We start from the raw sequence: 13929 nt of genomic DNA, 5'->3' as shown, positions 1-13929 counted from the left end.
TAATTTTCTAACTGGCTTAGGCCTTAGAACATGTTATCCACATGTCACTATGTCACTTAGCTATTTTAACACCTAAAAAAGATGTAACAATGTTGCCAATTGAGACATTTTTATCTTTAAAATCTAGGTTATAAAAGCAATGGGAAATGTGTAAATTAATTTTAGTCTCATGTTGCGTTGTTTATGCAGTTCAGTAAGAACTGATCATATGTGATATCAACTCATATTTATAGTGCTTTAAGGTTTATGATATCCATCCTAGGTAATAGGACATGAAGGAACATCACAAACAATAGGCTTTGTAAGCTACAGAAATAAATGCCCAAGACTGGATGAAAAGCACCTGTGGTGAATAGGAAGCAAAGGTCTATAACTGACAATGATGATGATGATGATGATGATGATGATAATGGCAATAATAATAATAATAATAAGCAACTACTTATAAAAAGAAGTACTAAATATACATTCCATAAAGCTTTTAAAATGCTGATTTATGTGTTTTAATGGAGAAAGGAATGCTGTTAAATTAAGGCATCTTATGTGACTCATAGTGTCAGTTCATTTACCTTCCTCTGCATATCCTTTGCTGAGAGGGAATGTACATTAAAACAGTCAAAACCAGAAGAGAGAAGAAATCATCATCAAAAAGTCTAACTACACTTGAAAAACTAGGAATTTATTGAGGTTAATTATGTGTTTATGTGACAATATTTATTCATCTTCCAAACATTTCTAAAGGCCAAGTAGCCATTAGCATTTTTCTTCCTTTTTTACTACTGTTGTTTGGGATTTCCCTCCCCTCCATACTGCATTTCAGTCCGGGGCTACTCTCTCTTTCTAGTACCTAGTGTTTATCTCACTCTAGTGCCATTACATGGCAGACTTTATGAGCGGAATACAAAGGAAAAAGGGAACATGAAAAATTCCCCATAGCTATTCCTTGTTCTTTCTACTACCAAAATCTGAACCCCAATCCCAGTGCTGGCACTGGACTCTTTAACAACATTCTCAGCCCATCTCAGCCCAATTAGGGCACTGCCTACCTCCTTTCAAAACGCCTGTGATTCCTTACCCCATACTACCCCTTTTCTAACTCCTACCAGAGTAGGATATCCCAGATAGCACAAGTTTGGGTATTCTGAAATGGAGATTAATCTTACTTTATCTTACATATCCAAAGACCCACCATATTCACCTATCTGTACCTTTCTCCTTTGTTGTATTACGCAGGGAGGAAAAAAAGGGAGCACATATGGGTAGGTATTCTTTTTATCACATATATTTTCCACTGCCACTAGCAGTAAAAGACAAGAGCAAACTTCAAAAGTGTTTTGTGTTTACTTTGGAACCAGAAGGGTAGAGGGTAAAGCTATGAAACTTCCTGTCTTGAGGGTGGGGGTAGAGGTTGCAATATCTTGATAAAAACAAGAAACAGTAACAGTGGAAAGTCCCCTTCTTGGGACCCATAGCAAAACAAGAGGAAGAAAGGGAAATGGACAGAAATAACTTAGCACCCCAGTATCCCCAAGGGTTTACACTACTAAGACCCTTCTTACCACCCAGATGCCCATTCTAGCTTATGCCTCTCAGTTTCTTCATCATGCCTCAGCTGCATTCTCATCCTAGAACTTTCCTCAACACCTGAAGCCTTCTTATTCCAGAACATATCTCTGCCATGCTGGCCCCTTTCTTCCACTGATGAATTCCTCCCACAGCTTCCATTTTTGAGGATGGGCCCTGGTGGCCATGCTTCATTTTTCTCCAAGCTGTGTTTATAACTCTCCAAACTTTGCTGTCATGCTCCCGAGAGGATACCTATTTCTCCCTGTCCTCACTTTTCTTTTCTCCCTTTGATGTATGGTCTCCCCCCATTAGAAGGTAAGCTCCATGACATCAGGGGCTGTCTTTTTTTGCTTGTATTTGTACTCTTCAGTGCTTAGCACAGTAACTAGCACATGATCAGTGCTTAATAGATGCTCTTGCCTGAAACCTTCATCCTTGCCTATTACTCTCTTCCTCAGTCCCTTCTCCTCACCCCCTGAACCTTCAAACATGGCTTTTCCTGTGCACCATCACCAGTGGATTTAAGGATAGTCCTTGTTCCCACTACCAGGTAATGTGGAGGTAGAAAGAACAAATTATGGAATACTCTACATTGGGGGTTGAACTGGTTAGGGAGAGAGTGTGGAGAGGGTAAGGGTAATGGGTATGTTACTGGTATTTCAAGTTGAAACTCAAAACATTTTCTCACAGAACCAACATTACATGAGAAGGTTAGGTTCTATGGCATTATTACTACAATACTATGCTATGAAAACATTATGGCTTTTGTGGGCTGGCTTAGGAATCTAACCACTATTTATAATATTATTTCCCTGGGGAAATACATTTCAAATTCCAATAAACTTAAAAGAGAACTTTTGGAATACAATCCTGTTTTTGTAGAATATCTGCATATTAAAATATATTCAGTTGGCAGCTATTTGCTAGCTATCAGCTCCTACATAAATCACCTTTTTTATTTTGTGGGGAGATATTACTTTACTGACATATAAAAGAACATCACAGCTTATGTGCCACAATATCTTGTACTTTTACCATATTTGACTGTAACAAAGCTACTACACCAGAAATGTGGTAAAACTAATGGGAGCTAGTATGAAACTTAATTATGAAACTGATGAATTGCTCAACTATTTCCAAATGTCAGATTCCACGAATTCAGTAGAGGGTAGAATTCTCATGGTCAGTAGGATTGCATCTGGATCAGAGGTTAGGTAAACTGTCAAGGCATCTTCACATTAAAATCATCACATTACATAGAACTGAATGAGAACTCAAAGGCTGTCAAATTTAACTCTATTTTACAGATAAGGAAACTGAGGTTCACAGAGTATAAGTCACTTGACCAAAGTCACACAATATAAGTAGCAGAACTGGAATTCAAATCCAGGTTCTCAGACTCCAGATCCAGTGTTCTTTTCACCATGCCATGCTTTCTTTCAAAATCAGAAGTGGTCAAAAACTGTTTAGAAACTAAAATTTTCTAAACAGGAAAACCACAAATCACTAAATAAACTAGATTAACAAGAACAGACTGTCAATTATTATTTGTGCTCTGAAATAACACATTAATAGTTCTAATATACATTTACTCATCACATACCTGAAATTAAGATTTTATCTTGATATTCTGAAAATCATACTAAAAGAAAAGTACTTGAATTTGCCAAGTCTTTGTCTTGCATTGGAAATACAGTTTAACTCAATTAAGGGCATTTTCCTATTCACTTCATAATACAAGATGTCCTAAGTCTTAGTGCAGTTTTAACCTTTAATAGCTTAAAACTGCACTAAGACTTCTGGGACAACCTATAAGTAGTATTCAATTTTAAGGTCTAGAAAGCTCATCACCTAAAAATTAAGGTTAGGAGGTTCTTGCCTTTGAAAAGACTTATTTCCTTCACAATTTCTTTATAATTGCTTCACATGATGATACTGAATACTAAGTGAAAAATGTTAATTTTTCATACAAAAAATACTTACTGTGGTAATATACCGAGAATGAAATTCAGATGCTTCCTTTAAAAACGATAAACCAGGATGAGTATTTACTATATCCTATATAAAAAGAAAAAGAGTTAATGTGTACCTAAGAGATCCATGGAATGAATATTCTATAATTCATTTCAATGATGAAATTAATCAAGCTCCTATCATCACAGGAACTTTTTTATATAAAATAACGTCAGTCTCATAGGTCTTTATATTTATTCACTCAATCATTTATTAATGCCTAGTATTGAGAATTCATTTTGTTACATAGTGAGGGAGATACAAAGACAAATGAGACCATCCTTACTCTCATGTAGTCTATAATCTATCAGACAAATTTCCTTGTGTATTTACAGAATCAATTTTCATTAATTCAATAAACATTTATTTAACTTCTACTTTAATGTGCAAGGTACTATATTAAGTGCCAGGAATACAAAGACAAAAATGAAAGCCTATTCCCTCAAGAAGGTTACATTCTATTGAGGGAACATGTAAATAAATACAGTACAACCATGTGACCATTCTTTAGAAGACTTTGGAATTAATAAATGATCTCACTTATGTGGCTATTCCCTCCAATGATTCAAATCACAACTCATCCACATTTTTTCACCTTGTACAACTCTTACCTATGTCCTCCTGCAAATCCTCCAGTAGCTCCTTATGACTTCTAGGGTCAAATATGAATCTTTTATTTGGTTTTTAAAGTCTTTCATAACCTGACCCCTTCCTACCTTTCTAGTGTTCTTGTAACTTATTAACCTCAATGTACTCCATGATCCAGTGACACTGACCTCTTTGCCCTTTATCATACTTGATGCTCCATCTCACAACTGCATTTTCACTGGCTATCTTCCATGCTTGGAATACTTTTCTTTGTCACCTATACTCCTAGCTTCCCCCACTTGCCTTCAAGTCTCAGCTAAAAACCCATCTTCTGGAAAGAAATTTTTCTTAATCCTTCTTAGTGTTAGTGCCTACTGAGCTTATCTCCAATTTATCTTGGAGATATATCTTCTTTATCCGTGAGTGGATTGTGAATTCCTTAAGGGGTTTCTTTGTATCCCCAGTGCATAGCACAAAGCTTGGGATATAGTAGACCCTGAATAAATACTTACTGACTTGATCTGACTTGACTCAAAGGTTAGTTTTTGTTGAAAAAAGAAGGTTGGGTCACTAAAAACAACATATAGTTCCCAAAGGCAAAAAAGCCTTCTCTCCTACTATTCAGTTAAGATACACATACTGACAGATCAGCACTATGGGAATGTCCATCCAATTATATATCATTGTCTGTAAAGCAAGGATTCTTCATATGCTTTTTCTTATGTGGATAGTTAAAGCACATTCTTTCGAATGATTTTGGATCTTATTTAGAAGGATCTGCAATATTCTGGGGCTTAATTTCAATTGGCATGTCACCCACAAACAGGAACACTTGGAATGTCTCACCATCTACAGAGAATCCCTAATCACTTTGTGCTGGATACCTTCTATGAAGTTGCAAATACCTTTAGTAAGCATACATGTACCTGTTTTAGACACTCTTCTTATGAAGTTTTATTGAAGATTTTTATGTCAGTTTCATGTGTTCATGGGAGAAACTTCATTAAAGAAGAGCTTTTAAGATAGTCCTTTGCGCTACCGAAGCAAATGCTTTTTATTGTCAACAAGCAATAAACGAGAGTAGAATACTGTTTTCCCTACATGTATCTGCTAATTGTATGACTTTAAAGAAGCAAGACATTGTTTGCAAAGGGCTGCCTGCTCCCTCCTCATGCTTTCATTAAGAAATATCTAAATGAGGGGCAGCTAGGTGGCGCAGTGGATAGAGTTCTAGCCTTGAAGTCAGGAGGACATCAGTTCAAATCCAGTCTCAGACACATGACACTTACTAGCTGTGTGACCCTGGGCAAGTCACTTAACCCCGACTGCCTCATCAAAAAAAGGCAAAAAAAAAAAAGAAATATCGAAATGAAGGTCTAGATTATTATCATAAATATTTCTGTAGAGATAAGAATGCAGGTATATAGTTTAGATATTGACATTTTCACTTGTTTAGCATCCCCTCTTTCACAAAATTTGAGAATCAATCCTAACATCATAAAAATTGAGCTACCCTCTAGCACAGACCTTATAGATATTCAATCCAGTCCAGCTTTTTTTCTCATCTGTTTTTTCTTAAATGCCATTTCTACTTCCTTATATGTTGGGGTTTCGTTGTTGATAAAGGAAAGAGTTTATCACAGAAATGTTTACAGATCATTTCCATTTTTCATCTGTTTACTATCTGTCTTCAGGTTTTACCCTTAAAACCCCTGGAATGATTTTGTTTAATTGGTTCTCTCATCAAGCTTTCTGTAAACTTGCCTTTCCCTCCATTCTTTTTCATTTTTTTAAATGAGATATTTCCCATGATTTTTCCTCCATCTTCTGTAGTATCTCATGATATTCCTCCACCTTCTGCAAAATTTTTAAAATGAGCTTGTATCCTAAAATGGTATTGCCTTTGGCTGCCACATCCCCCTAGTTGGCAAGGAGGTCAAGTGCTTGCTGTTTGCAAAAGTTCAATTGTTAGGTTTTCTTTTTTCTTTGAGACAATCAATTTACATTGCTTGAAATTCCTTGATGGTGATATTCTCTGTCAATGTCTGTTTCTTTACTCACTTCGCATTTTCAGTGTCAAAAACCTGTTTAAATAGAATAGGCTGGCAATATTTCAACTGCATGACACACGTAGTTTTGATTTTTTCTTTTAATTTGGCATTTGATTTTGATCTTTGTCCTACAACAAGTAGAACATCTGTTCAGAAATTATTTCCACATAGGTAACCATGTAGGTATTTGGTCTATTAAAATATAATCAATTTAACTTTTATGTTATTTCATATTTGCCATGTTGATTGCTTCTCAATTTTCTTAAAGAATGTATTGATGATATATAGATATGAGGTTTCTCTATAATTCCAGGAGTTCTTAACTTGGGGAACTCTCCCCCCTTCAGGGTCTGTGGATAGACTGCACGGGTCTATGAACTTGAATGGGAAGAAAATGATATCTTTAACCTCCAACTAAAATTTAACATTTCCTTCAGTTATGAAAATAGGCACAGTAATGTAAGTCTCCACAGGGTTACCAAAGGGGTCCATGATGAGACACAAAAAAGGTTAAGAACTCCTAGTGTAATATGTAATCCTTTCCATTTGTTACTCCTGAATGTCTTCCAACATACTTTCTGTCACCCTCTTCTAGGTCTACCTTTTCTTTTTCTTTCAATAAATTCCTATTGGTTTCTTTTGTTTTTATAGCACAAAAACTTCTCCTAGAACCCCTCCCCTTCCCAGAGAGCAATCCCATACAACAAAGAATACTTTTTTTTAAAAAAGGGTAAAAGAAGAAAAAGAAGAGGAGAAAAAAGTCAACAAAATTGATTAATAAATGAAAAAAATCTGAAAATATATGCAACATCTGTGAACCTCCCACCTTTGTGAAGCAACTGAGTGAGGGCACCTTCTCCTTTCTCTTCTTTGCAGGACATTATGGTCATCTTTTCAGTGAAGTCTCTGAATCTATGTTACATTTGGAGAGAATTATCAAGTTTTTTGTATGTCTTCACACTTGCCAAGAGATGTCACATAAGCTGGAATTATCTTCATGGTCTGTCCAAGGTCTCCTTCTCCCTCGATGTTATCTTTATAGTGTAGTGATGCCATTATTGTTGTTCAGTCATATCTTGACTTCTTGTGACCCCATGAACCATAGCAGGCCAGGTCCTTCTATTCTCCACTCCCTCTCCAAGGTCAGTTCATTGTTTCCATGACACTATCTATCCATCTCATCCTCTACTGTCCCCTTTTCCTTTTGCCTCCAGTCTTTCACAATGAGTCCCATTTTCTCATTATGTGGCCAAAGTATTTAAGCTTCAGCATTTGATCTTCCGGTGAATAGTCTGAATTAATTTCTTTTAAGTACTGACCGATTTAAAATAGATAGAGAATTGAATCAAATTTATAAGAATACAGGTCATTCCCCAATTGATAAATGGTCAAAGGATATGAACAGGCAGTTTTCAGAAGAAGAAACTAAAGCTGTCTATAGTCATATGCAAAAATGTTCTAAATCACTATTGATTAGAGAAATGCAAATCAAAACGACTCTGAGGTACCACATCACACTTATTAGATTGGCAAACATGACAAAACAGGACAATGATAAATGTTGGAGAAAATGTGGGAAAATTGGAACACTAATGCATTGTTGGTGGAGTTGTGAAATGATCCAACCATTCTGGAGAGCAATTTGGAACTATACCCAAAGGGCTATAAAACTGTGCATACCCTTTAACCCAGCAATACCACTTCTAGATCTGAATCCCAAAGAGATCATACAAAAGGGAAAAGGATCCACATCTAGAATATTTTTGGCAGCTCTTTTTCTGTGGTGGCCAAAAATTGGAAGTTGAGGGGATACCCATCAATTGGGGAATGGCTGAACAAGTTGTCGTATATGAATGTAATGGAATACTATTGTGCTATTAGAAACGATGAGCAGGCAGACTTCAGAAAAACATGGAAAGACTTACATGAACTTATGCTGAATGAAATGAGGAGAACCAGGAAAACAATGTACACAGTAACAGCCACACTGCCACACTGTGTGATGATTGACTTTGATAGACTTGGCTCTTCACAGTAATGCAAGAATTTAAGACAATTCCAAAAGACTCACGATGGAAAATGCTATCCACATTCAGAGAAAGAACTATGGAATCTGAATGCAGATGGAAACACACCATTTGCCCTCTTTTTCCTTTGTTGTTTTGTTTTATTGTTTCACTCTTGTGTTCCCTCCCATTAGTTCTAATTTTTCTTTACATCATGACTAATGGGAAAATATGCTTAATATGAATGTATAAGTAGAGCCTATATCAGATTGCACACCATTTTGGCAGGGGGGAGAAGACAGGAAGGGGAGAAAATTTAAAACTCAAAATATTATGGAAGTAAATGTTGAAAACCAGAAATAAATTATTTAAAAAAAACAGTACTGACTGATTTGATCTCCTTGCTGTTCAAGAGACTCTCAAAAGTCTTCTCTCTAGCACCACAATTGAAAAGCATTGCTTCTACAGTGCTCTGCTTTCCTTATAGTCCAACTACCACAGTCATACGTCGGTACTGGAAAAACCATAGCTTTGACTATATGGACCTTTGTTAGCAAGGCAATGTTTCTGCTTTTTAATATGCTGCCCAGATTTGCCACAGCTTTCTTTTCAAGAAGCAAGTATCTTTAAATTTCATGGCTGAAGTCACCATCTACACTGACTGTTGAGCTCAAGAACATAAAATCTGACACTGCTTCCATTTCTTCTCCCTTTATTTGCTAGAAAGTGATGGGACCAGTTGCCATGACTTTAGTTTTTTAATGTTAAGCTTCAATCCAACTTTTATATTCTTCCCTTATTCCTCTTCACTTTCTGCCATCAGAGTGGTACCATCTGCATATCTGAGATTGCTGATATTTCTCCTGGCAACCTTAATTCTGGCTTTTGAGTCATGCAGCCAGAATTTCACATGTTATACCCTGCATATAAGTTAAATAAATATGGTAACAATATACAACCTTGTCATACTCTTTTCCTAATCTTAAACCAATCCGTTGTCCTATGTTCGGTTCTAAGTGTTGATTAACAGCTTGTATACAGATTCCTTACGAGACAAGTAAGATGATTTGGTACTCCTATCTCTCTGAGGACTTGCCACATTTTGTTATGATCCACACAGGCTTTGGTGCAGTCAGTGAAGCAGAAGTAGATGTTTTTCTGGAACTTCCTTACTTTCTCCATAATCCAGTGAATACTGGCAATTTGGTCTCTAGTTCCTCTACCTCTTCAAAAACCAGCATGCTCAGTGGATGTCAGAAAAACCTGGAAAGACTTACATGAACTGATGCTGAGTGAAATGAGCAGAATCAGGAGAACATCATATACTATACATAGTAATAGCAACATTGTATAATGACCAACTTTGACAGATCTAGCTCTTCTCAGCAATACAACGATCTAAGACAATTCCAAAAAAACATGAGTCTTTTGGAAAATGATATCCCCATCCAGAGAAAGAACTATGGAATCTGAATGCAGACCGAAGTATACCTTTTTTTCTCTCTTTTTTTTCTTCATGGTTTTCCTCTTTTGTTCTGATTCTTCTTTAACAACATGACTAATGTGGAAATATATTTAATATGTTTGTACATGTATAGCCTATATCAGATTGCTTGCCGTCTTGGGGGAGAGGGGAAAGAGAAAAAAATTTTAGAACTCAAAATCTTATAAAAGTGAACACTGAAAGCTATCTTTATGTGTAATTGGAAAAAAAAATATATTAAGGGGTAAAAAAAAAATAAAAAGAGACAAAAAAAGCAAAAAACAAAACACTAACTTGCTTTTCCAATAAATCTCATTTCACATATTGCTGAAGCCCAGCTTGAAGAATCTTAAGCACAACCCTGTGGCATGTGAAATGAGCAGTGGTAATATGAACATTCCTTGGCATTGCTCTTCTTTAAGATTCGGACAGAAATTGATCTTTTCCACTTCAATAGCAACTGTTGAATTTTCCAAATTTGCTGGCATATTGAGTGCAGCACTTTAACAGCATCATTTTAGGATTTTAAATAGCTCACCTAGAATTTCATCACCTCCACTAGCCTTATTGTTAGCAATGCCTGAAGGCCCACTTGACTTCATTCTCCAGAATGTCTGGCTCTAGATCACCACCAACACATACCTTCGTGGTTATCTTTCTTGTATAGTTCTTTTGTTTTACCACCTCTTCTTGCCACCTGTTAATCTCTTCTGCTTCTGTTAAGTCCCTACCATTTTTGTCTTTTGTCATGCCCAATATTTGCATGAAATGTTTCTTTGATATCTGTAATTTTCTTGAAAAGTTTTCTTGTCTTTCCCATCCTACTATTTTTTTCTATTTCTTTGTATTGCTCCTTTAAGAAAACCTTCTTATTTCTCCTTGCTTTTCTCTGGAATTCTGTATTTCATTGGATGTATCTTTCCCTTTCTCCTTTCCTTTTCTCTTTCCTTCTTTCCTCAGCTATTAGTAAAGCTTCATAAGAGAGCCACTTTGCTTTCTAGATCTTCTTTTTCTTTGGAATGTTTTTTGTTGCTGCCTCTGTACAGTATTGTGAACCTCTGTCCATAGCTCTTCTTCATGCACTCTATCTACTAGATCTAATCCCTTAAACCTATTCATCACCTCCATTTCATATTTATAAGGGATGTTATTTATATCATATCTATATGGTCTGATGGTTTTCCCTACTCTCTTCAATTTAAGTCTGAATTTTGCAATAAGAAGCTCATGATCTGAGCCACAGTCAGCTCCAGGTTTTGTTTCAACTGACTGTATACAGCTTCTCCACCTTTGTTTGCAAAGTATATGATCAATCTGATTTCTGTATTGTCCATCTGGTGATGTCTGTGTGCAGAGTCGTCACCTTTTGAGTTGTTGAAAAATTGTGTCTGCAATGACCAGAGAGTTTATCTTGACAAAACTTCTGCCCTGCTTTTCAGGGAATCTCATTAGCTCCCATGACTTTAACTTTTATGTCTATGCAGATGATTCCCAGATCTATACCAACACTTAACTTTGTGGGTAACACTACACTGATGGTTTATGTGGGTTTATTTTATATCCTGCAACTTCAGCAATTGTTTCAACTAGTTTTTTAGTTGATTCTTTAGAATTCTCTAAGTATACCATCATATTGTCTGCTTATTCTAATTCTTTTAATTTCTTTTTCTTGACTTATTGTTATAGCTAGTGTTTCTAGCACAACATTTGTTTTGGGATGACACTATGTGGAGGTAGGAGGACCTGAGTTCAAATCTAACCTCAGATACTTACTAACTGTGTAGCTCTGGGACAGTCACTTAACCCCAACTGCCCCCCCCAAAAAAAAGGGATGACACTATGTTGATTGAATTAATCCTCACAATACTGCAGTCCCTCCTAAATATATTCAGCCCTCTTGAGTTGTAGTCCTATATCAACAGCTGCCTTTTGGACATCTCTAACTAGAATGCCCTGAAGACATTTCAAACTCAACATGTTCAAAAAATTCACTTATTTATTATAAATATATAAAAATTCATTATTATTATAAAACCCTTCCCTTTTCCCAATTTTCCCATTCCTTGCAAGGGCACCACCATTTTCCCAGTTACTCAGGCTCATAACTTCAGTGTCATCCATGACTCCTCCCTTGTATATACCCCACATAACCATTTTATTACTGTCTTATTTCTACTTTCACATCATCTCTTGTATACTCTTCCTTTCTCAACTTACTTGGCTACCACCTTGTTTTGGGTCATAATCACCTGATGATTTTTATAAAAGCATAAGGACAGGTACGTGAAATACACTATATTAAATAAGAAAGGGATGCAAAATTCTCCAAATAAGACTTATATTTAAACTTGGTTGTTACAATGTCTTGAGATAGCAAAACAATCAGTTCACCGAGAATATTTAAAATAATAAACAGGAAGTTAAAATAATATTCAGAAAATGAACACTGCCATACTGTTATATCACTATGAAAAAAAAATTCATTGCCCATAAAATATGCCACAATAATTGTGTTTTGTAAGCATTTCCACATATTTATCTTATCTCCATTTTTACCTTTAAAATTCAAATGACCCTATCAATTCAAAATATCAAAGTATCCCCCAAATTTTAAAAATCAAAGTACCCCCCCAAAAATCACTAAAATTTTTTATTTATATCTTTATGTGAAAAACATTTTGTAATTGTATTAATATAGTTCCTGGGGGTTTTTTTTGGCAGGTAGACTCTCAAGTATTTCATACTGTCCACAGTTATTTTAAATGGAATTTCTCTCTCTCTCTCTGCTGGACTTTGTTGGTAACATATAGAAGTGATGATAATTTATGTGGGTTTATTTTATATCCTGCAACTTTGCTAAATTTGTTAATTGTTTCAATTAGTTTTTTAGCTGATTCTGTAAGTATACACTTATATTATCTGCAAAGAATGATGATTTTGTTTTCTCACTGCCTACTCTAATTACTTCAATTTCTTTTTTTTGGTCTTAGTGACGTAACTAGCATTTCTAATACAATACTGAATAATAGTGGTGATAATGCACATCCTTGCTTCACCCCTGATTTTACTGGGAGGGCATCTAGCTTGTTCCTATTAAAGATAATGCTTGCTGATGGCTAGATAAATACTACTTATTATTTTAAGGAAAGCTCCATTTATTCCTATGCTTTCTAGTGTTTTAAAAAGGAATGAGTGCTGTTTTTTTGTCAAAAGCTTTTTCTGCATTTATTGAGATAATCATGTGATTTTTGCTGACACCTAGAATTCTTTGAAATAAATTTCTACAAAACACAATAGAGGCAATCCCAAAAGGCTGTACAAAATGATATAATTTAAATGTTCATGTAATTTACTTGTAAAAATGGAATGAAGTCTTCCTGCACCAAATAGTTGCATCCAGGATTCATTAAAAGTTGAATGAACTTTGCAGCATCATCATGGCAATTCTGAAGGATTCTAAAATAGATAAAATGCAGGGTATCAAATTGGCAAAATCTAGAATATCATTCCTATCTCTTCATAAACACAATATAAACAAGGAATCTATGTAGTCCTAAACAGGATATAGATAACACATATCTAGTTAATGGGAACATATAATAAATATAAGCCTATTAAGATATCATTAATTTTAAACTATTGCCTTCTGTTTAAAAGAATATTTCAACTGTAACAGTATATTCAAATACTTCCTATTGTAATAGCCAATGTTAGCCTAAATATATCACCAAGTTCCTCTTCTAATGAAATAACCCACCATTCTCTGTCACCAAAAATAACTACTTACTTTCTCCACATTGCAATAAACTTATGAACAGACACGTATCCAGTTCGCTCTCCCCCAGCACCATAAAACAATGGCCCTTTCCAGTAGAGTGGACATCCACAGGCCTATAAAAAAATATGAGGAATACAACCGAAATTTTAGGCAAATAGATGGTGCAAATTCATTTATTTCAATTAAATAATATGATAAACAGACTGACGATAAGGTGACACAAACTATATATCCCTTTTCACCTAATACTATAGGATGCAAATTCAAAGGCTCTCCTCTGCAAAGCATCTGCAATGGATTATACAATATGCCTTGACAGGTGAAAATTTAGAGACAATTTGTAAAATTGTTTTTCAATTATAAATATTAAATAAGGCATAAAACAGGAGACATGCCCACTAAAAGTGTCTGCCATGGTCATGGAGGATGCACAAAATTCAAAAT

At 35.4% G+C, this 13929-nt stretch overlaps 1 protein-coding gene across 4 annotated transcripts in view; it reads right to left on the bottom strand.

Moving 5' to 3' along the window:
• LOC110212739 (serine/threonine-protein phosphatase 2A regulatory subunit B'' subunit beta) overlaps positions 1-13929 on the bottom strand; it is a 116751-nt gene that overhangs the window by 52790 nt on the left and 50032 nt on the right. For all 4 annotated transcript variants that reach the window (XM_020992745.2, XM_020992746.2, XM_020992747.2 and 1 more), the window contains exons 3-5: positions 13495-13598; positions 13061-13163; positions 3550-3624 (exon numbers count right to left, since the gene is read on the bottom strand). In XM_020992745.2, the coding sequence (XP_020848404.1) occupies positions 3550-3624; positions 13061-13163; positions 13495-13598 (282 nt within the window). The remainder of the gene's footprint in view (positions 1-3549; positions 3625-13060; positions 13164-13494; positions 13599-13929) is intronic.

The sequence above is a fragment of the Phascolarctos cinereus genome, unplaced genomic scaffold, assembly GCF_003287225.1.
Source record: "Phascolarctos cinereus isolate Bilbo 61053 unplaced genomic scaffold, phaCin_HiC Scaffold_726;HRSCAF=1367, whole genome shotgun sequence".
Lineage (NCBI taxonomy): Eukaryota > Metazoa > Chordata > Mammalia > Diprotodontia > Phascolarctidae > Phascolarctos > Phascolarctos cinereus.
The sequence above is the reverse complement of the archived record's forward strand: the minus strand, read 5'-3'. Positions and strand labels throughout refer to the sequence as shown.